The sequence below is a fragment of the Marmota monax genome, unplaced genomic scaffold (assembly GCF_021218885.2).
Source record: "Marmota monax isolate L192 unplaced genomic scaffold, Marmota_monax_Labrador192_F-V1.1 WCK01_AAM20220418_F8-fsc00001, whole genome shotgun sequence".
Classification (NCBI taxonomy): Eukaryota; Metazoa; Chordata; class Mammalia; order Rodentia; family Sciuridae; genus Marmota; species Marmota monax.
The window spans coordinates 38103852-38125482 of NW_026693777.1; the positions used below are offsets into that span (position 1 = coordinate 38103852).

General features: G+C 31.8%; 1 protein-coding gene across 4 annotated transcripts in view; it reads right to left on the reverse strand.

The window, feature by feature from the left end:
• Positions 1–2096: 2096 nt before the first annotated feature.
• Dph6 (diphthamine biosynthesis 6) overlaps positions 2097–21631 on the reverse strand; it is a 172813-nt gene continuing 153278 nt past the window's right edge. For 3 of the 4 annotated variants that reach the window (XM_046461653.2, XM_046461655.2, XM_046461654.2), the window contains 3 exons: positions 11963–12057; positions 4910–4997; positions 2097–3546 (listed from right to left, as the gene is read on the reverse strand). In XM_046461653.2, coding sequence (XP_046317609.1) covers positions 3493–3546; positions 4910–4997; positions 11963–12057 — 237 coding nt within the window. In that variant the 3' untranslated portion in view covers positions 2097–3492. The remainder of the gene's footprint in view (positions 3547–4909; positions 4998–11962; positions 12058–21631) is intronic. The other variant, XR_009228382.1, reaches the window with a different exon arrangement.

Below are 21631 nucleotides of genomic sequence, written 5' to 3' on the forward strand. Positions count from 1 at the left end.
GCTGAACCAGAGGGTGAGACAATGAAAAAGATCAGTCCTCAAGAAATTTGCAACCTAGTAAAATTACTTAAGTCCTTGGTAACATAAAGCTAAATAAAGTTATTTGTCACAAAAAATGGGAAGAAACAAAGTTTTAGGGTAGTTTATCTTGTTGAATAAATGCATGACACAGTATTTGAGTTCAAGGTTGTGTCATGGATAAGATGTAATCAGTTAAAGGGAAGAAGAAAAGAAAGCAGATAAGACAAAATAAGCAAATGTAAGGGAGAAGAAAAGCAGAAGGGAGGATCTAAATGTTTCAGTATTATTAGAACAAAGGATACATATAAGAGAGGCCTAAGACAAAGAGTGAAAAAGTTGCTATGGACATATGCCAAATGGCCTTTGATTCATGGCCAATCGTCTTAGAACTTTAGAAAGGAATGTAACACTATTGTGGAATTTTGTGCAAGGAAATGAACACTAGAAAGGAAAATCAATATGGTGGTAGAACTGACTATGAAACGTATGGAAGCAAAGAATGGACTCAAACTAGAAGAGTTTGGGCAAGGTACAACTTTAATTGAAGAGATGGCCATGGGATGTAATGAGGTAAGAGATATATTAGAACTACAATATAAAGGATGAGATAATCAATTGAATGTTCATGGTGACAGAGATATAGTTTACAGAACGATGACAAAATTCTGTGCCTGAACCACTAGGGGTGAATCAGTTGTGATAAATAACAAAATGAGAAAAATACATGTGGAGTGGGAAATAAGTTCAAATTTTATATATAATGACAAATAGTCCTAAGGCCATATTTAACATGTCCAATTATAATAACGGATATAAAAGATATCTAAACAGAACTCTGATGAACTCAATAAAATTTTAATATATAACTATATAAGATTAACAAAATCAAAGTTCTGAGAACTAAGTATGTGAGGAGACTCAATATTACCAAAATGTCAGTTCTTCCCAAACTTATCTATAGATTCAACACAATTCCCATAAAAATTCCAACAAGGTATTTTGTGGATAAGAAACAAAAGACAGAGCTGGGGTTGTGGCTCAGTGGTAGAGCACTCACCTAGCACAGGTAAGGCTCTGGGTTCGATCCTCAGCACCAAATAAATAAATAAATAAATGTTAAATTAAAAAAAAAAAGGACACAGTATAGTTGATATAATATTGAAGAAGAACTAAGTAAGTCTGAAGTAATAACTGATATTATCTGACCAGACTCACTATGTTTTAGTAATCCAAAAAGTGTAGTATTGGCAGAGGAATATATGGGTCAATGGAACAAAGTACAGAGTCCAGAAATAGTTCACACAAATAACTAAAATAACAAGGCAATACAAAGAAGAAAAATGGTGCTAGAACAAATGGATATCTACTTTTAAAAAATAAATCTATACACTGATCTTATATCCTTTATAAAATCAATTCAAAATGTATTAAAGACACAAATGTAAAACACAAAGCTATCAAACTCTCAAAAGATAACATAGAATAAAATCTAGATAGACTTGGGTTTGGGTGGAATTTTTTGGATATAACATTAAAGGTACAATAAAAATAGGAAAGAGTTGATAAGCTCGGCTTTATTAAAATTAAAAAACTTCTGGTCTGTGAAAAACATTAATTACTATGAGAAGCAGATGTCAAACTACAGAATGGGAGAAAATATGTGCAAATGAAATATCCAAAAAAACTCTGCTATCCAAAATATACAAAGAACTCTTAATACTCAATATTAATATTAATAATCCAATTAAAATGGGCAAAAGAGGGGCTGGGTTTATGGCTCAGTGGTAAAGTGCTTACCTAGGATGGGTGAGGCGCTGGGACCATGGTCAGCACCACATAAAAACAAACACCACCAAAAAGTAAATAAAATACAGGTTAAATTCTAAAAAAGAAAAAAAAAAATGGGCAAAAGATCTAAAGAAAAATTTCACCAGAGAAGATATACAGATGGCAGATAAGCATATGAAAAGATGCTCAATGTCTTAAATCATTAGAGAACTTCAAACTTAAACAACAATGAGATAATGCTACAAACCTAATATAATAGCCAAAACAACATCTAATGCTGGTAAGAATGGAAGAAAAGAAACTCATTTATTACTGGTGGGAATGCAAAATAGTACAGCTATAATGGAAGACAGTTTGTCAGTTTCTTACAAAGCTAAACATCCTTTCATTATACTTTTATAAATACAATAATCATACTCATTGGTATTTACACAAATGAATTGAAAACTTACGTTTACACAAAAACATGCACATGGATGTTTATAGTAGTTATATTCATAATTGCCAAAAGGTGGAAGCAACTAAGTTGTCCTTCAGGAGGTGAAAGGATATAATAAACTTTGTTATGTTCAGACAATGGAATATTATTAGGTAAGTATAAGAAATAAGCTAACAAGACTTTAAAAAAATGAGGGAACCTAAATGCAAATTAATAAGAGAAAGAAGCTAATCGCAAATTAATAAGAGAAAGAAGCTAATCGGGAAAGGATACCTACTGTATGATTTTATATGACATCCTGGAAAAAACAAAGGTATGGAGACAATAAAATGAGTGGTTGCCAGAGATTAAAGAAGACCAATGAAGAAATGAATAGGTGGAACATAGATCTTAAGGTGGCAAAACTATTCTGTATGATATTGTAATAGTGGATACATGTCATTTGACATTATCAAAACATATAGAATGTAAAAATTAACAGTGAGCCTTAATGTAAACTATGGGCTTTTTATGATAATATTTAATCAAAATAGGTTCAGCAGTTGTAAAAAATGTATGACTCTGGCACAGAAAGTTAATGGTGGAATAGGCCATGCTTCTGTGGAAGCAGGGAGTATATATGGGAACTCCGTACATCTCAATTTTGCTGTGAACTGAAAGATGTCCCACATTCTATTTTTTTTAAAGAGGGTGTAAATAAACATGATTATAAAATAATCAATAAAAGTAATGGTATTATTCCTATTTGTCCAGTAACGCTGATACTTTTGAAACATAAGTACATTCAAAACAAAAATTAGAGATCATTTTGGTGATATGCAGTAAAATAAACTCAACTGGCTAAATAAAGTGATTGTCTTTTCATATGCTTCTGTATCATGACATAGATTGCAAGGATGGGAAGAATAAAGAGGAAAGTAGTGCAATGAAAGAAATAATTACACACATAGGTGTTACAGGTAAAATTAAAGGGGAACAAAAGAGACATATGTCACACAGAAGTCACGGAAAGGTTGTGTTAACCAAAGAAAAAGTCAATATAGAGAAGTTGGTAATGTTAATGAATAAGCTGTTGATATTTTTTCAATTAATCAATGATTCTATTAATTTCTTCTTAAAAAAAGCATTTAAAAAATAAAAAAATAAAGTAATGGGAAAAACTGGCCATGGTAATTGACAAAATGCTGTTAACTTTTCTGTACAAAAATGACTGCTTAGTCAATGATGTTTTTGAAAATGCTTTTTCAAAAATTATGTATATACGTAGATGTTTTATAGTTGTCAGGCTCTGGAGATACCTGGAAAAGAGAGAGAGAGAGATAATAATAATAAGAAAATGAAGGTAAATGCATCATTTTTATTCAATGTCAGTAGATATCTCACCTTAAAGATCTAACATTGTAATGTGCAATAGGGAAATGGACTGTAAAGACAAATACAATACCAAACAGCAAAGTGAATAGTGAGCTGTTTAGGTAGAGCTGAACATATAATGGTAGTAGTATCTAAACAAGAATTTAATGGTTTTGAATTTGTGTGTGTGTACATGCAGCAAAAGCAGAAGGACCTAAAAGTAAGGGGTTCCTTTTAGTAAGTCTGAGAAATGTTTGGATAGTATTACTTCAATCAGTTTTTTGATAAAAGGCAATTCCAGCCCAATTGACTGACCTATTTTTCAATCCTGTTCATCATCATCTTTCTGGAGACCTGGTATCAGTAACTATTTTCTATTATGGAAACTCTCATTCAAAGAGTTATTCCTAATTTTTGCTGAATCCTTGTTAATTCTCTTGATCCTTCAGATTCCCTATCCTAAACATGTAAGTAGGAGTGTGTCTCAAGATTTGGGGAAAAAACACAGACACACAGAATACTTTTTCTAATCTTTTTTTTTTTTTTTTTTTTCCTGTCATTAGTCTCATTTCCTTACACAATTTCAGCTAGTATTTCTATGAAGACAGAAATATATAAAGCAATATTTCAAGGATCAGACCTTACAATCAAAGGATCTAATCCAGATTTTTATGATTCCACTCAACATATTTTTTGAAATTTTTTTTAACTTATTTTTTATGTGGTGCTGAGGATCAAACCTAGTACCTCACATGTGTAAAGCAATAGCTCTACTACTGAGCTATAACCTCAGCCCCCACTCAACATCATTAAATTGACATTTTGTTGTATTTAAAAAAGAGCTCTACTGCACTTTTGCCTCACTTTCCATCTTTCCCTTGTACTTCTCTTCCCCTGAATATTTTCAGAAAAGCTGTATTTCTCCTCTCTTCTTATTTGTATGAAGAAAACCAATTCATCATCAAATCTTCCCTGTAATATTTATGCACAATAACCTAATTCTTATCTTGCTACATGATTTAATACTTGGTTTTATATTGTCCTTTATCTTCTCATTGTTTAATGTATTACTCCCATTTCACTGACCTGCAAACTTTTCTGAAATGTAATGTCTTTGTATCATAGCGATCTTAAGATTACAAGCAGTTTTAGTATTCTTAGTTATTGACTGAGGAGCTGAAAAAAATCACTAATGACAAAATCAATTTTCTTTCTCCTCTCATCTAATGTCACAGAGCTATATATACAGAGTCAATGTGTGTATCTCACTTTTCAAATAAAGTCACTGTAAATCTTAGATTTACTTGCCTTGTCTTCTAAGTGCAATTCTAAAAAGCGTAGATAAGCCACAGGTGCAAATGCATCAGCTGAATGTACAACCACTTCTGAAGAATCCCTGAAATATAATTATAATGCATTTATTTACTATACAAATTATGGCAAGTTACTCCTGTTACTGACAGAAGAGACAAAAAATCCTCACTGTGTACTAATTTCCATTGATGTACAACATGCAGTGATTAACATGTATTTTTAATGATTCAATAATTGGGTAAAAGGATCAAGAATAGTAAACTTTTGAAAAAAATAATGAAGTTTTTCATCTTCATAAGAGCACATAGTTCAACATGTAGGTTCACTCAAAGCTCTTGGAACAATTTTAAGACTTAAACTCCTGTTCAATTTCATTTTCACAAATTTGCTTGGTAGGGACTAAACATTAGTGCTTTATCTTCATTATTCTTTTGATTTTCAAAAGGTAATTCATTCAGTGTTTCACACAAAATCTCAATTATCTTTCACAAAAGCATTACCCAGGATGGTTTAAGCTTCAGCTGAACTCTTCACACTGCAACATCATTGCTATTAAAATTGATCGCCTGACACAGTAATTACCACATTCAGGTAAAATGGTATGAACTGCTTGTTGGAACCATATAGATACATGTAAATTAACCCAACTTTATCAAAGATACCCTATAAAACACATATGAATAACAAATTATGTGTGAAGTTCTAATAGCTAATTATTTTTTATTATTGTTTATTGGGAGTGATAATACTTTGCATTTTAACTGAAAATTTAAATAGAAATTTCTCATAACTCTTTAATGCCTTAGGAAGTAGTTACATTGTTTGGATTAATATTGTTAGCATTTTGATCACTGTAGTATAGCAGAATAAATACTTACTTTGACCTTTTGTCACTAAGGCAAAATCATTTTTGAATCAACTTTTGTGATATAAAGTTATTTAGAGGCAATAGAAGAAACATCAGAATATGTGACGGCAAAATACTAAATTTCCATGAACAAAATATGTTTACATTCTATATGAAAGATTCAAGATAGATTTTAAAACTATGTTTGATGCCAGGCATGGTGGATTACACCTGTAATACCAGTGATTTGGGAGGGATCCTTGGCAGGAGAATTGCAAGCTGGAGGCCAGTCTCAGCACCTTAGCATGACCCTGTCTCAAAATTAAAAATTAAAAAGACTGGGGATGTAGCTTAGTGGTAAAGGATCCCTGGGTTTAATTCCCAGTACCCAAAACAAACAAACAAAAACAAAAGTATGTTTGATGATTTAAAAAAAAAGTGAGTTACATTCATGAACCTTTATATCAAATATGCATTTTGTTAATGATTAGGAAAAGCAACATTAAAAAGGACTTCTTTTATATATAACTATAATGCACCAATTAAGATATTAATAATAACAATAGAATGATCACTAAAGTAGAGCAAACAGATCAGGGGAAGGGAGTTGGGTGGGAAAGGGAAAGTACTGGGGAATGTGAGTAATCAGTTTTTACGTAATATGTACATATACAAATACGGCATAATAAATTCTATTACTATGTATACTTATAATCCACCAATTAGAAGGCAGAACTTGTTGGACATTAAAAGAAAAGCAAAGTATAACACAACAGAAATAGAATCATTCATGAGTCAAGATCCTGATGAAAAGATATGACTTACCTTCATAGGTTACATCAACTAAATGATGCTTCCAGGTATCATGAGGAGAAACAGAAAGATAAAGTACAGAGGAAGCCCTCTTGCTTGTTACCACCTGCCTCTCTGGATTAATCCCCACTTGCTTTGTTATTCCTAATTTGTTATTTCTTTATTTCTCAGAGTTGTCTACTCTAATTGTATCTTGGCTGAGCAATCAGATTCAACCATCAATTCCTGTTACAATGTCACTTAACAGATTAAACTTTAATCTGTTTCTGAACCTGGTCTTGAAAACTGATCCTGAGCTTTAATTATGCCTAATTTAGGCAGCTTGGTTTTGATATCCCTGATAATGGAGTGCACCAAAACTATAATTAATCTGAAGCAATACTATCTACTGAAAGGATCTATCTCAGTAGGAAGGTGCAGGCCCTCCCTTCTCATGTCAGTTATCACCAATAAAAAAACAAAGGAAGACAGCAAATAGCTTACTTAATTGATGCAATTATTGCATTTGGAATCAAGGTAATTATAAAGATAGAATATATAACATTCTCAGCATTAAATGAAAGAAAATGTGATTTTGGTGGATTCTATTAAATCAATAATCTCTAATTGACTAACATCATTTCATTCATTTATATAAAGCAAGACTCAACTGGGAGAGAATAGATCTGATATGAACAGTTTTTAGTTTTAGACAGAATATGTCACTATTGCTCTTCTTTTTCTATGAACTGAAGCCACTATTTTTTTTCAAGGATGCCTGGTCTTTGTTTTCATTGTACATTGCTCTGAGTCCTAAAAGCAGGATCTGTCAGTACATCTTTAAACTAACCCAGAAAATTAAGATCAATTGTGCCACAGCAAATATGCTTTCTAATTGGCTGCTGTCTTCCCCATTCCTTCTTAACACAAGTAATCAGTGCGTTACTACTTTTTCTATAAGTGAGGCATTTGAGGCATTTCCATTCCAAGTGCTTATCCACATCCCCCCCCCACACTTTTTTTTTATTTTCTATATTGAGCTCATGCCTACTTACAACTTTAAAATGGCAGCTAAGTCTGGGTTGAACCTCTTTCCTGAGGCCAGTCTCCTGATGTGTGAGAGAACCTCAAAAGAAACACTCACCTAAAAAGAACTTCTTACTTCAAAAGAAAATTCCTTGTATTCTTTTGAGACTCAGAAATGGTCTTTGTTCTTTCCTCTCCTCTAATAAAACAACTGTGATAGGTTGGGGCCAAGCCACTATATACCATTCCAATTCAAACATATGGTCTCTGTATTCACTAAAGTATACACAGATAGTCCTGTAGACTCACACCTACCCTCACAGACATCTAGATGTGATTTCTGTGAAGCCAATCCTTATACCCACAGTCAGTACTAGTTTTCTTCTTCATGTTCTTTAGTATTGTATTTATAGCCCTGTTATAACACATCTACTGTAATTGTGTGAGAGGTACTAGTTTTGTTCATCTTTGCCTATTCATGTGCCATCCCAATCTACCCCGGCTCAGTAGAGTACAATGGCTGGGATTAATTAGACATTAATAACTGTATAGTTAAACTTCGTCAAACACCTTTACATTTTCATATTAACTACTGAAATGATCAGAAATCCACACTAATTTTAATTACCTTCACATGAATACATACTTTTTCATACATATATAACACTGTCTCTTTCATGAGTAATACTTTAAAAAGTATGTGAAACAAAGCATGTAAACAAAATAATAATGGCAATTTAACAATATTTAATATGCATATTACATTTGATGTACATGTAAACATTCATGCACACATAGATATAAATAATGCCATATAGTATTCCTAGCATAACAAAAATAAAGGTTAATGGATCTAAAAATTTAAATATAAGAAAAAGAGTTAATACATTTAAATAAATTTCCAGGTAATACAAAATCAATATGAGAAGGCAACTAAGTTAAAAGTCTTTGCTTCCTCCTCATGGGGAAATGCCTCAGTATGGTGCTCTGTACTGAATATATCTTGAGTAGGTAGCAAATATGAGTAGTTTGAGAAAGTGGAAAATGAATGGATAGTTTAAATTTTTTTTCTTTTAATATTTGTTTAGTTATCAATAGATTTTTATTTTATTTATTTATATGTGGTGCTGAGAATTGAACCCAGGGCCTCACACATGCTAGGTAAGCGCTCTACTACTGAGCCACAACCCCAGACCGAATGGATAGTTTTTTAACCATGTGATTTAGTGCTTCCTTCCTTCATTCATTCTTGTTTTCCTTTACCCCATATGTAACAACTTTGTAGCAGTGGTATAGTAATACTGACTATCCAAAGGAAAATACTGACATTAAAAATATCAATACTGAGATTAAAAAGGATTATTCATCAACAGAGAAAATAAAGTGATTACTTTCTTTAATATACTTTAGGATTTAAGTTCTGATATATATATATATATAAAATAGTAATTTTTTAAGATTTGAGAACCTATAATTTCCCAGGAATTGTCCTTTTCTTTTAAAAGCTAGGCTGTAATTCTTTTCATCAGAGCTTCTAAGGAAAAAAAAAAAACTTATTTTCTGATCTAAAATTTGTATTTTAGAGGTTAGTGACTTTATATATTAATTAATATGAAAAGTGAATTATAAAAACGTGGAACCTTTTATAATTATGAAGGTTTATGAAACTGTCTTTCCTAGAAGATTTAAAAATGTTAAAGTTCTGGAATCATTTCAATCTCTAAATTATTTCACTATACAACAAGGATTCAATCTGTGTTTAAAATATTCCTAATTATAATCAAATAATTTGGCATGTGAAAGTTTATTTAATATAAAATATATAAAGTAGAATATTCCTATAATAATCAAACAATTTTGCATATGGAAGATGTGGTCTTTTTCTTTTTTAAAATAAAAAAAATTATTTGAATCAGACATTTGAAATATGAATCCTTATAAATAATTAGTTGTATGGTAACTAGGGCAGACCAGAATTTATTACATAAAACAAAAATTATTAAATTTTCCCCTAATGAATTTTGAATTATAAGAGCCATCATTATTAATGGTCCAATGTTGTTAGAAAGTTATCTTTTAATTGTATCATATGGAAAACTGTGTCTAAGTAAAATATCTTTCATTTATATATAATTTTAGAATGGATAATGCATGTTAACTTACATTTGATGCATATTAAGCAGGCATGATAAGGATAATTATATCTTAAAGGGGAGGAAAGATTTTGCACATAGTAAGAAAAATCCTTTTTCCACTGAACCAGGATAATCCTCAATATATAACCTCTAAATATAAAAGAGAATAATACATAAAAATATGTGAAACAAAGCATGTAAACAGAAATAATAATAAAATACAATTTAACAACACTTAATACTTATCAGTGCCTACTGTATGTTCTGAGAGTTCACATATAGAACAAGCACTGGAGGTGGTTGGCAGCACAAACCTTCAGAAAGGGAAAGCTCTATCAAAGTGGGCAGAAATAGGAAGGTGATTTAAAAGAAAGGAATCAAGTAAGAAAGAAATGAAGCTGAAGAGAGAGATAACCTATAAAGAAAAAAGAGGAAATAATATGCTTAAACATCAGAATTTGGTGATAAACTGACAAATGAATAAGAACAAAAAGGTAAGACTTCCTTTGTGTCTCAAGGCACATCTGTATGGTGGCACCTCTCACATATTGTTGATTTGTCTGTCCACCTCTCTTTCTACAGAAAGAACTCTTACAGAGCAGGGAAACAGTTTGCAGTTTCACTTAAAAAATTTCCCTTAATAAATGATTATTTGGCTGCAATGAATTGTTCTATTTGGCATTAGACAGTTCTAATATACTTTCTATGATACCTTTTCTTGAATAGCATGACAAGTTCCCCTCAAGACTTTGTCTCCATCAGGTTTAAGGGATGCAGATATCCACAAAATGGAGAGGTTGAAAAACATCCATTTTCTAGGTTTAAGTATTATGATAAGGTGCTGGGGTTGTGGCTCAGTGGTAAAGTGCTTGCACATGTGAGGTACTGGGTTTGATCCTCAGCACCACATAAAAATAAGTAAATAAAATAAAGGTTAAAAAAAAGAATGCTTAAAAAAAAGTACTATGATAAACAGATATTCTGGTTGTGAAGTAAAGCAATACATGTTTTATAATTATAGGACTTCAGTTTTTCAGGTAAATGGACAAAGTCTTATTCTTTGGATTTCTTCCTCTTAGTGTTCTCCCCTTGGAGAATTTTGCTAGTCTCATATTAGTAACTAAATGTATATCAAGTTTTCCATTTTACTATAAATTCACCCTAGCATGTGGATGTCTTTCTTAAATAATCAAACAGTGCTATTTCATGGAAGTAATATCTCATGCATGTTTCATTTGTGAATCATTGTATGATCACCACAGTCAGTAGGATGATCTGGACATAATAGACACCTGATAAATATTTGCTAAACAAGTCATTATTATGTTGATTATTAATAGGAAAGAAAACAGGAAAAACATGAAAGTATACATGAATTTTGTACATGAATTTTTGTGATAAAAACATTTTGCTATATTCTATTAAATAAATATTTTTTTTAGAAAATCTACCTCAAGCTGTCTTAATTTTCTTAACTTACTTCCTCTCTTATTAATATGTACAAAGAATTCAAATCTTATTGTTGAAAATACCAAAAACTGTCCATTCAGTCAAGCATAATTCAGATAGTCTTTTCTAAGAAGCATAAGAACTCAGGAAAAGGAGATAAAATGCTTTCTTAGCATATGATAAGAGTGACATAAATTAGAACATGGATAATAATGTAATAAACTGAAGAAAGCTCCTATTTTTCTGTATACTAATTTTAACAATTTATGGTAAATAAATCATACTACTTACCATAAATTGAACCTATTTAAAAACAAAGTTTACATGTAAAAATAAATACAAGTAACTGAAGAGAAATATTTAGTATGCTATTCTAACTTTTTAAAGCCAAAAATAAAAGGAAAAAGAGGATGGAGTTAATGGAACCCACAGGCTACTGATGTGGCAGTTTATCAAATGTTGCTGTAATGAAAGATAAATAATACAGGCAATTCACACTTCATGAAAGGATAAAAGTGTCAGTGTGTAGGTTCCAGTTTTACTGCAGGCCATAATCAGCAAGTAAACGAAAGTGCAATGTCTAAAAAGTTTATAGGCTTCTATGAAGGCCTCGTCTTGTCAGGTATTGATTTAAGTATTCAGACGACTTCACTGGTATTAAACAAATTGAGTGTTTGTGAACTTAGAGGACATGTTCTATTTCTCCCAACAAAAGTTGCCTCAAGCTTAATGTTAAGTTGCTTCTTCTATCACTTAAATTTAAGGAAAGGGCAAAAAACTTCTAAAATGATATCTTACACAATTATTTTCTTCTTAAATAGAGGGCAATCCAAAGTGAATGTTTCATATTCTCCACCTTCTCCACATACGTGGACTCCATATTTCTTAGAAAGCTGAAAATAGGAAGGGGGGGAAAGTAATAGAAAACTTAAAATTAGACAGCAAAAAAGCTCACTGAACTTGTATTATTTTGTACTAAAAAATCATGCAGGAAATTTTGATTGCAAAACAGACTGTAAGCTACAAGAAAATAATAAACTTTCTGCTTAAAATACATTTAAAATCACTTCAAACACTTTATCAAAAAGCAAAGAATTTTTAATAGTCTTGAAATCTTTATAAAATAGTAAGGGACCAGTATTTTTCTTTGTAGTGTCAAAACTTAAAGATAGTATAAATTTTAGGAGTGATACTAACTTTAGATTCAAAATGAGGCCAAGCTACTAAGTAGTAAATAATCTATACAGCCAAACTATGTTTTCTTTGTCTGTTGAACTTTAAGTATGAGGGGAAAATCTGCTGTTTTTGGAGAACTTCTCAGGAACACAGAGAAAAAAACCTAAGACCTTTCCTTAGGCCTGTGAACAAAAAAGAAGTTAAATCCCAGGGACATTGGAGGTTGAGACAGGAGGATGGTGAGTTCAAAGCCAGCCTCAGCAATGGTGAGGTGCTAAGCAACTCTTCGAGACCCTGTCTCTAAATAAAATACAAAATAGGGCTGGGGATATGGCTTAGTGGTTAAAAAAAAGAATGCTTTAAAAAAAAGTACGATGATAAACAGATATTCTGGTTGTGAAGTAAAGCAATACATGTTTTATAATTATAGGACTTCAATAGGAGTTCAATCCCTGGTACCAAAAGAAGAAAAAAAAAGTCACATGCTTCATGGTTATTATACTTGAGGCTATATAATAGTGTATTTGGAAAGTTCCAAAGCTATGAAAAAACAGTGAAGATCTAAAGCTGTAGGAAATCTTAAAAAGGTCTAAGTCCAAAAGAGATTGAGATAGCTTGTAAAGTTGTCTCCAACTTGAAATTAAAAGATAAGCAAAGAAGCAAAAAATCAATACAATTTATAATTTTCATTTAAACATAATCCATGTTACTGAACATGATACCCAGAATTTTTTTTAAAAATCTCCTATTTGGTTGGTTCATGGTTGGTATCAATGCTGGGGAACATTCTCACCAGCTGTCATTGTCTTGAATCTTTCAGCTCCTGTGGGAAGTCTTTATTATTATGATTCCCTCTCCTTTATTCTGAATGTCACAGTTTTCCCTGCTTATAGCTTCTCCTTGCCTAATGTTCTTATAGCCAAAAGAAGAGTGATTTGTTTTGATGTATTACTGCCAGTGCTGGAACTGTTGCCTAAGTCTTCAGCTTTATACCCATAGTTAAATATTTATTTATTCATAGTTACATACTTATTTATCTGGTTATTTTTGAAGATGTGATACTATTCTGAACTTATTAAAGTTCAACTATTGACTATATAGGCATAGTCTTTAGGGATTTAAAGCATGGGTCTAAGAGAATTCTACTTTTCTCATTAAGGATGAGTAGTTAGTTATATGAGGTATTAGAAAGGAAAAAAAAAAAAAAGGAAAACTGAAGAGGAGAAAACTGAATGATGTTTTCTATAAGAGCTCCCAAGAGCAAAGTAGATACATTTTTATCATGCTGGGTCATAAAGCAGTGACTTAGCAAGGCCAAATTGTGAGTTGGTTCTATGATTCCAAATAAGAGGAACAGATTACTTTATCATAGTAAATTGAATTAAATCTATATCTGCTTTGCAATAAAAATAAATAATAATGGATAAGAATTATAGGGGTGTTTCTCTGTTTTGTTAGCTAGCATCTACCCCTTCTGTTCATGGCCAATCTCTCATGCAAACTTTCCACTGAGTGAACCTTCTAATCTCACATTTATGACTTATTGCTAGCCTCTTTATGAGTCTACTTTATCATTATTAGTTTTCTTCTATTAGAAAATGCTTCATTGATTCTTTACATTATTTTTGTTATCCACAATCAAAGAATAACTGGATTTTTAAATTAAAGTTTGGGTAGCTATTGTGTCCTTAGTAGAAATTATGTAAGCTGTTATGTTAAACCAGCATTTACTCTATAAAAGGCTGATATATTCAAGATGGTATTCACTAAAATCTGGATGTACCCAGTGATATTTTCAGTTTATATAAAATATTTCTATTTAATTAATTCTTCAAAAAATACTTATTGAACAATGATTATTAGCTAGGCCTTGCTAGATGTTAAAGATCCAAGAATAAGCAAGACAACGGCACTTGAAGTTCACCAAATATATTTCAATACTACAAAATATGACATGACATGATGTTGCCTCGATAAATGAATATGTACAATTTCTTTTGCCTTTCTATCAATGATTCACCAGTAATGGACACACAGATTCCAAGTCAAGAAATCCAGATAAAGGGCATAGAGTTTTTAAGATTGAGAAACCAGTTAAGTGTTGTTAAGACATCCTTATGATGTCTTTTATAGCTCCTCTAACTCTACTAGCTTCAAGCCCTAATATACACAAGTACTGAGAGAAAAACTCACCTTTATTGGCTTACGTTTAGCCAGCTCGAGAGTGGTCATGAAAGAACCTCCCCAAGAAGCAAAGCCTATGCTAGCTATATTTTAAAGATTTGACTATTAAAAATCAAACCCTTGTATCACAAAAGTATGATTTATGCATGTGATGGAAAGTATCATTTTAGGTAAGTGAAGGACCCAGATACACATATTTCAGACACATTTAGGGTACAACCTTCAATTTACTTTTCTAAAACTTATAGGTCGATGTTACTAATATTTCATAGAAAACAACAACTTTATTTCTAAAACATCTCAGGTCTGTCCCTGGCTTCACCTTAAAATTGAAAATTAATGTATACTAGCACTCAAGCACTCCAAATGCAATTTTTGCAGTTCTCTTTGATAAGTTTTCCTATTAGCATAACTGCAATAAAAATACTAAAAATCTAGACTGTTTAGAACTTTAGCTTCTTCCTGAATTTTGAGATTCCATAATTTACATATATCTAATAGCAATCTATAATGAAAAATAAATATTTTCATGTTGTCTATTCTTTTAAGAACTAATATTTTTAATGATTAAAATATATTTATGTTTTTTACTTAGTACTGTATATGAAAAGTGGAAGTTGAAAGCTATTCTCATCATTACAAAAATGTCGGATGGGTTATAAAAGTGTGCTTTTATAACCCAGAGTGCTGAGAATGCAGTCATGTGGATGAACTAAATTACAGATTGGATAAGCCTTTCCTACATGAGTGAAATTCCATGTCTACTTTCTTAATTGGAGAACCAAGGGAAGAGATTCAAACCTCCCTAGATTAAAGGATTATATCAATGTATATAGAAAGCGGCCAAACTTTTATGATCAGTGGACTCCTGTGATAAACTTTTAGAGTCATGAGAAGATCCATGGAATCTGTTTAGTCTGCTAGTTATTTACCACAAATCCTAATTGAGTGCATATAGTGACTACATGCAGTATGCTGGGGCTTGGACAAAAAGGAGATGAGGAACACCTGCTCATCAAATCTTTTCTATTAAATTTCCACTTCACCAAAGATTGGGGGCAGGGTAGGAAGACTGAGAAATTTCCTCTAGGGCTTGGAGGGGCTGAGAGTAGAAGCAGAACTCTCTGTAAAGTGGGCTGGGGGTTGGGTTCCCTAGACTCATTGAAGCTGAATTCCAAGCCCAGATGAAAAGAGAGTCCTAATCAAAGTAACTTCAAGAAGTGCATATTCAAATGAAATGCAACTAAGAACAGTCCCAGTTCAACTGGAGATGAGACTGAAGAGAATAAACATCCCAGACTAGCTGTCAGATGGAGAAAGGAATATGCCTTTTTCTAGGGTAAGGATTATTTACCTCAGTCTCTATCATTCTTTTTTATTCAATATATGACGGGAAATATAAAAGAGATGTTAAAACATGCAAAATGTGACCTATAATCAAAAGAAAAACCCAAAACAAAAGGAAATAGAAACAGACCTACAAAATAACCAAATGTTGAACTCAGTAGATAAGGACAAAACAATTATGTTGTAGTGCGCTTAATGGTAGAGGTAGACAAAATTCATTAAAGATGGTGATTGCAAAGAGATGAAAAATTGGAGGTAGATTCATCTAGTTCATATAATGGCTGAAATACGTCTTGGGCAGGGGATCTGGGATAAGTTGCTTAACTTCTCTCAATTTCAGTTTTCTTAGGTAATAGCTTTTGGGGACGTTGTGAAGTTAAATAAGATATTATATACAAATCTCATAACAATACCTGGCATGCAGAAAGCACTCAATATATGTTATCTTCTGCCCATTAGATTATTTTGCCCTTCTCTTGGGTCTTTGGCTCTTTTATTTATTACCAATACTATTATCTATTACTTTTAGGCAAATGATTCTTAAAACTCCAAGCAAACAATCTCTCTCCAATATATTAAATCCCCCAAAATGTTTATCAAATGTTTTATTTGAAAGCATTAAATAAATAAAACAAAGTTCTTGGTATTTCCTCAAAACTTTATTTCTCTGTTCAAGTTCCCTGTTTGTAATAGTTAAATCAAGCTTAAAATATTAGAGAACTTTGTCCTTTCTTTCTGTATATAGCCTACATATAAAAATTATTAATTCATTTATTGAATCAACAAATATTTTCTCAGTACTTAATAAGTGCCAAATCTATTTGTACATTAAAGATATGGCAGTGAACAAGACAAAGTGCAAAATTTCTTTCATCCTAACACCCTGATGGCCACCCTGCATTTCAACCATTACAAAGATCTCATCTTCCTACTTTGTTTTCACCTCTCCCAAACTCTTTACATACTATCAACACAATAATTTTCCTTAACACTATATTATTGCAGTACTCATCTGCTTACTTTTGGTGGCTGACGATTGCCTATTCAGGTAAAAATCAAGATCCTTAAAACAGGTAATCAAATACTTCAGCCAATTCAAAAAAAAAAAAAAAAAACTTTAGTTGGCTTCAACAAACCCCAAAGACTAAATCTTATTAAATATAAAGTGATAAAAATAAATTCCAAGATGTACTCCCATAATGGCTGCACCAATCTGCAGTCCCACCAGCAATGTATGAGTGTACCTTTTTCTCCACATCCTCGCCAACACTTAGTGTTGTTTGTCTTCATAATAGCTGCCATTCTGACTGGAGTGAGATGATATCTTAGAGTAGTTTTGATTTGCATTTCTCTGATTGCTAGAGATGATGAGTATTTTTCATGTATGGTTGATTTATTGTATATCCTCTTCTGAGAAGTTCAGGTCCTTGGCCCATTTGTTTATTGGGTTATTTGGTTTTTTGGTGCTTAGCTTTTTGAGTTCTTTAAAAACCTAGAGATTAGTGCTCTATATGATGTGTGAGGGGTAAAAATTTGCTCCCAGGATGTAGGCTTTCTGTTCACCTCACAGATTGTTTCTTTTGCCAAGAAGAAACTTTTTAGCTTGATTCCATCCCATTTATTGATTCTTGGTTTTAATTCTTACTATAGGAGTCTTATTAAGGAAGTTGGGGCCTAATCCCACATGATGAAGATTAGGGTCTACTTTTTCTTCTATGAGACACAGAGTCTCTTGTTTAATTCCTAGGTCCTTGATTCATTTTGGGTTAAGTTTTGTGCATGGTGAGAGATATGGGTTTAATTTCATTTTGCTACATATGGATTTCCAGTTTTCCCAGCACCATTTGTTGAAGATACTATATTTTCTCCAGTGCATGTTTCTCCATGACACCTTTGTCTAATATAATTGTAATTTTGTGGATTATTCTCTGTGTCCTCTATTCTGTACCATTGGTCTACCAGTATGTTTTGGTGCCAATACCATATTGGTTTTGTTACTATTGCTCTGTAGTATCATTTAAGCAATGCCACCTGCTTAACTCTTCCTGCTAAGGATTGCTTTAGCTAGTCTGAGTCTCTTATTTTTCCAGATGAATTTCATGATTGCCTTTTCTATTTCTATGAGGGTTGCCATTGGGATTTTGATAAGAATTGCATTAAATCTGTATAGTGATTTTGGTAGTATGGTCATTTTGATAATATTAATTCTGCCTATCCAAGAGCAAGATAGATCTTTCCATCTTCTAAGGTCTTCTTTGATTTCTTTCTTTAGGGTTCTGTAATTTTCATTATATAGATCTTTCATCTCTTTCGTTGATTTGCAAGTATTTTATTTTATTTTATTTTTGAGGCTACTGAGAATGGTGATTCTTAAGAGAAAAATAATCCTAAGAATGACAAATCATAGATAAATGATAATCATAGATAAATCAAAGATAAAGTAATCATTCTTCACTTCTAAGGTGATAATTTTAAGAACTTGAAGAAGTTTAAGATGCAATGGCTAATATTATTACATCGTTAATTTAGGTTAATACATATGTAAGACTGTAGATGTTGTTCTTTAACCTTGAAATTACATTCATAGGATTTTATATTAAGAAAATGATAATCAGAAATGTACATGAAGATTTATGAGAAAATGTCATAATTATAATAATTTAGAACCAATATTTCCAAAAAGTGATAACTTGTAATCTCTTATGTAAATATCTAGCATATTATATGATGCAATATGTAACTATGACATGATACATTGCATATGAATATGTAGAATATGAATATGATGGGATCTACCCAGCCTCTAGCTAATGTATTTTTAAAATACACTTAGTTATATGAGAAAATGAACATGTATATCTGGAGAAAGAGATGACAAAAATGCATATATGGTTATACTACTGGTGTGACTGAGCACAATGTACAGCCAGAGGAATGAGAAGTTATGCTCTATTCGCGTACAATGTGTCAAAATGCATTCTGTCATGTATAACTAATCAGAACAAATTAAAAAATTATATGTATAGTTAACTCCATAATGTAAGTAAAATCTGTATTAAGTATGCAACTACATGAGTTTGCATATGAAACAAACTCTCAGAAATATACTAACATGGAAATATACTAACATGGTAGCACTGTGCACCATGGGGCAGTTAGAACTGTATTTTTAATTTATTTTCCTACACTTTATTATATTTCAAATTATCAGCACATGGTAGGTATTTTTATTTTTCTATTTTTTTAAAATTCCCATTTATCTTCATTCCTTATTCCCCCCTTTTTTTCATTATACAGGCAGATTTTTAAAATATGTAATATATGTCTTTTATATCTTTATAAATATACTAGTACTTTGTGATGCCTGAATTCTTAAATTATTTATATGCTGATAGTTTTCACTCAGCACTATTGCTTCTATAAGTCCTTCAAGTATATGTTCCTACCAGCAGACTTATATTATATGATATACATCTACAGAATTTTAATATCTTTTGTTTCAGGAACTGATATCCATATTGCCTCCAATAACCCTACCACCATGAAAAATTAAACCTCATAAGACTATTTTTACTAATGTCCCTTTATAAACTAGTAGAATTGCTTTCTTAAAGGGGATAGTTACATTTAATCTAGGTATTTCAAAATTGTCCTCAGAATGGAATGGTTCCTGTCTATACACTAGAGGGGTTCTATAAACCAACTCCTGCCAACAATTGTCATTGGCTTTGTAATTAAAAAAAATTTAGTTGTAGATGAACACAATATCTTTCTTTCTTTATTTTTATGTGGTGCTGAGCATTGAACCTAGTGCCTCACACATGCAAGGCAAGCACTCTACCACTGAGCTATATAGCCCCAGCCCTGGCTTTGTAATTTTTGATAAACAGGTAAAAACTAACACCTCCTTTTTGCTTTAATTTGCATTTCCCTAATTACTAAACCAGTGAGCATCCTTCATATTCATATTAGCTTTTGAGACATTCTCTTCTGTATAGTGGTTCTCCATAGCTCTTGCCTATTTTTCTGTTAGGATTGTTATTTTATATGATAATATGTGTGAGTTAACAATCCCTTGACAGTTTTGAGCCTTATTCTCATTACTACCCAGTATTTGATATATTTTGAAAAGCAGAAAAATTTCTATTTTTTTCTTCAGTAATCATAAACCTCATGACTGTAAATATTGTTAACATTTACTGAACAGTTAGAATGTGTCAGATACTGAACTAGGCACCTTATGTATCATTTCACTGTAATTACCATCATTTTACATATGAGAAACCACTTAAATTAATGTTTCAGGTAAGTAAAAGGCTTATGGGCATCCAGGCATAATGATGCTTTGCTCATCACCATCCCACACTGCCTTTTACTCCATGTGATCTGAATGAACTATAAAAAGGGCTTTTGAACTGGGCACAGTGGACATGTCTGAAATCCCAATGGCACAGAAAGATCACAAGTTCAATGCCAGCCTCAGCAACCTAGTGAGGCCCAAAGCAACTTAGCAAGACACTGTCTCAAAATTAAAAAGATAAAAGGGGTTGGTGTTATGGCTCTATGGTAAAGCATCCATGGGTTCAATTCCTGGTACAAAAGAAAAAAGAAGCCCAAAGTTATCTTCTCTCTACCACTGCTACCACCAACCTGTCTGTAATCTCACAAATATTAATTTTCACAAGGGAAACCATTACAATATATAAATATTCCTTTAATTAAAAATATTAACTCTTGGATATAGTAATACATTAAAACATTGACACAGCAGTAAAACTGACTTATTACAGTTAACTAGTAATGTCCACCTAAATTACACAAGAAGTACATAAGAGGCATCTCAGGGGCATGGAGGCTGGTGAACAAAATAGGTTAGGTTCTCCTATGTCTAACTCTTCCTCTAACCTATAAAAGTTCAAGGATTATCTGTTTTTTTTTTCTGTCTCTTGTCTGAGTATTCCTTATTATTCACAACTTGTGTCAACAAGTTGAAAAATGAATATATGGTTAATCTTTTATCTGATTTAATGACATTAATCACATTCATAAAGATAAGAAGACATAGGCATTCCTTGCCATCTGATTTGTCTTAGATAATGATGGTAAATATAGAGTTGGAAGTAATAACTTAAACAAATCATACTCTCTAAATGCAGAAAGAAGAAAAAAGTTGGATAGGTGATTCATTTTACTTTTATATCCAAATCATCATGCTCTAGATACAACAGGTAACTGAGGCTCCTTTATGAATTTATACAAAAACAAAAGGTAAAAAGCAGAGAGAAAAATGTGGGGAGTCTGAATTAAGACTGGGTTCTGTAAGATAATTGTTGTGAATAAGGTGAGAAACAAATTGCTGTATGTGTAAACATTTATTTAGCACTCACTTTATGGACAAATCACACACACACACACACACACACAAAAAAAAAACATACACATATATAATTTTTACTCCACAGAAGTCAGAGAAAAATTTAGAAGACAACACTCAGATAGTCTTGTATAATTCTCTATAACTCTCAGGATAAGAATTTCTGTTAAAAATACATAATTATCCATTAAAATCCTTCCCTCCCAGGGAGAACAACTTTTATAATCCTGATAAACTACTTGTCAAAATCAGCAAAGACAACCACAGCTATTTTCTACAACAAAATCTTTTCAAACATTGCTTATGTTCTATTCTCTCTCCTCTTTACTCCTGAAATTTTAATTTCATGTGTATGATGATCATATTTCCTCAATATCTTTTATATA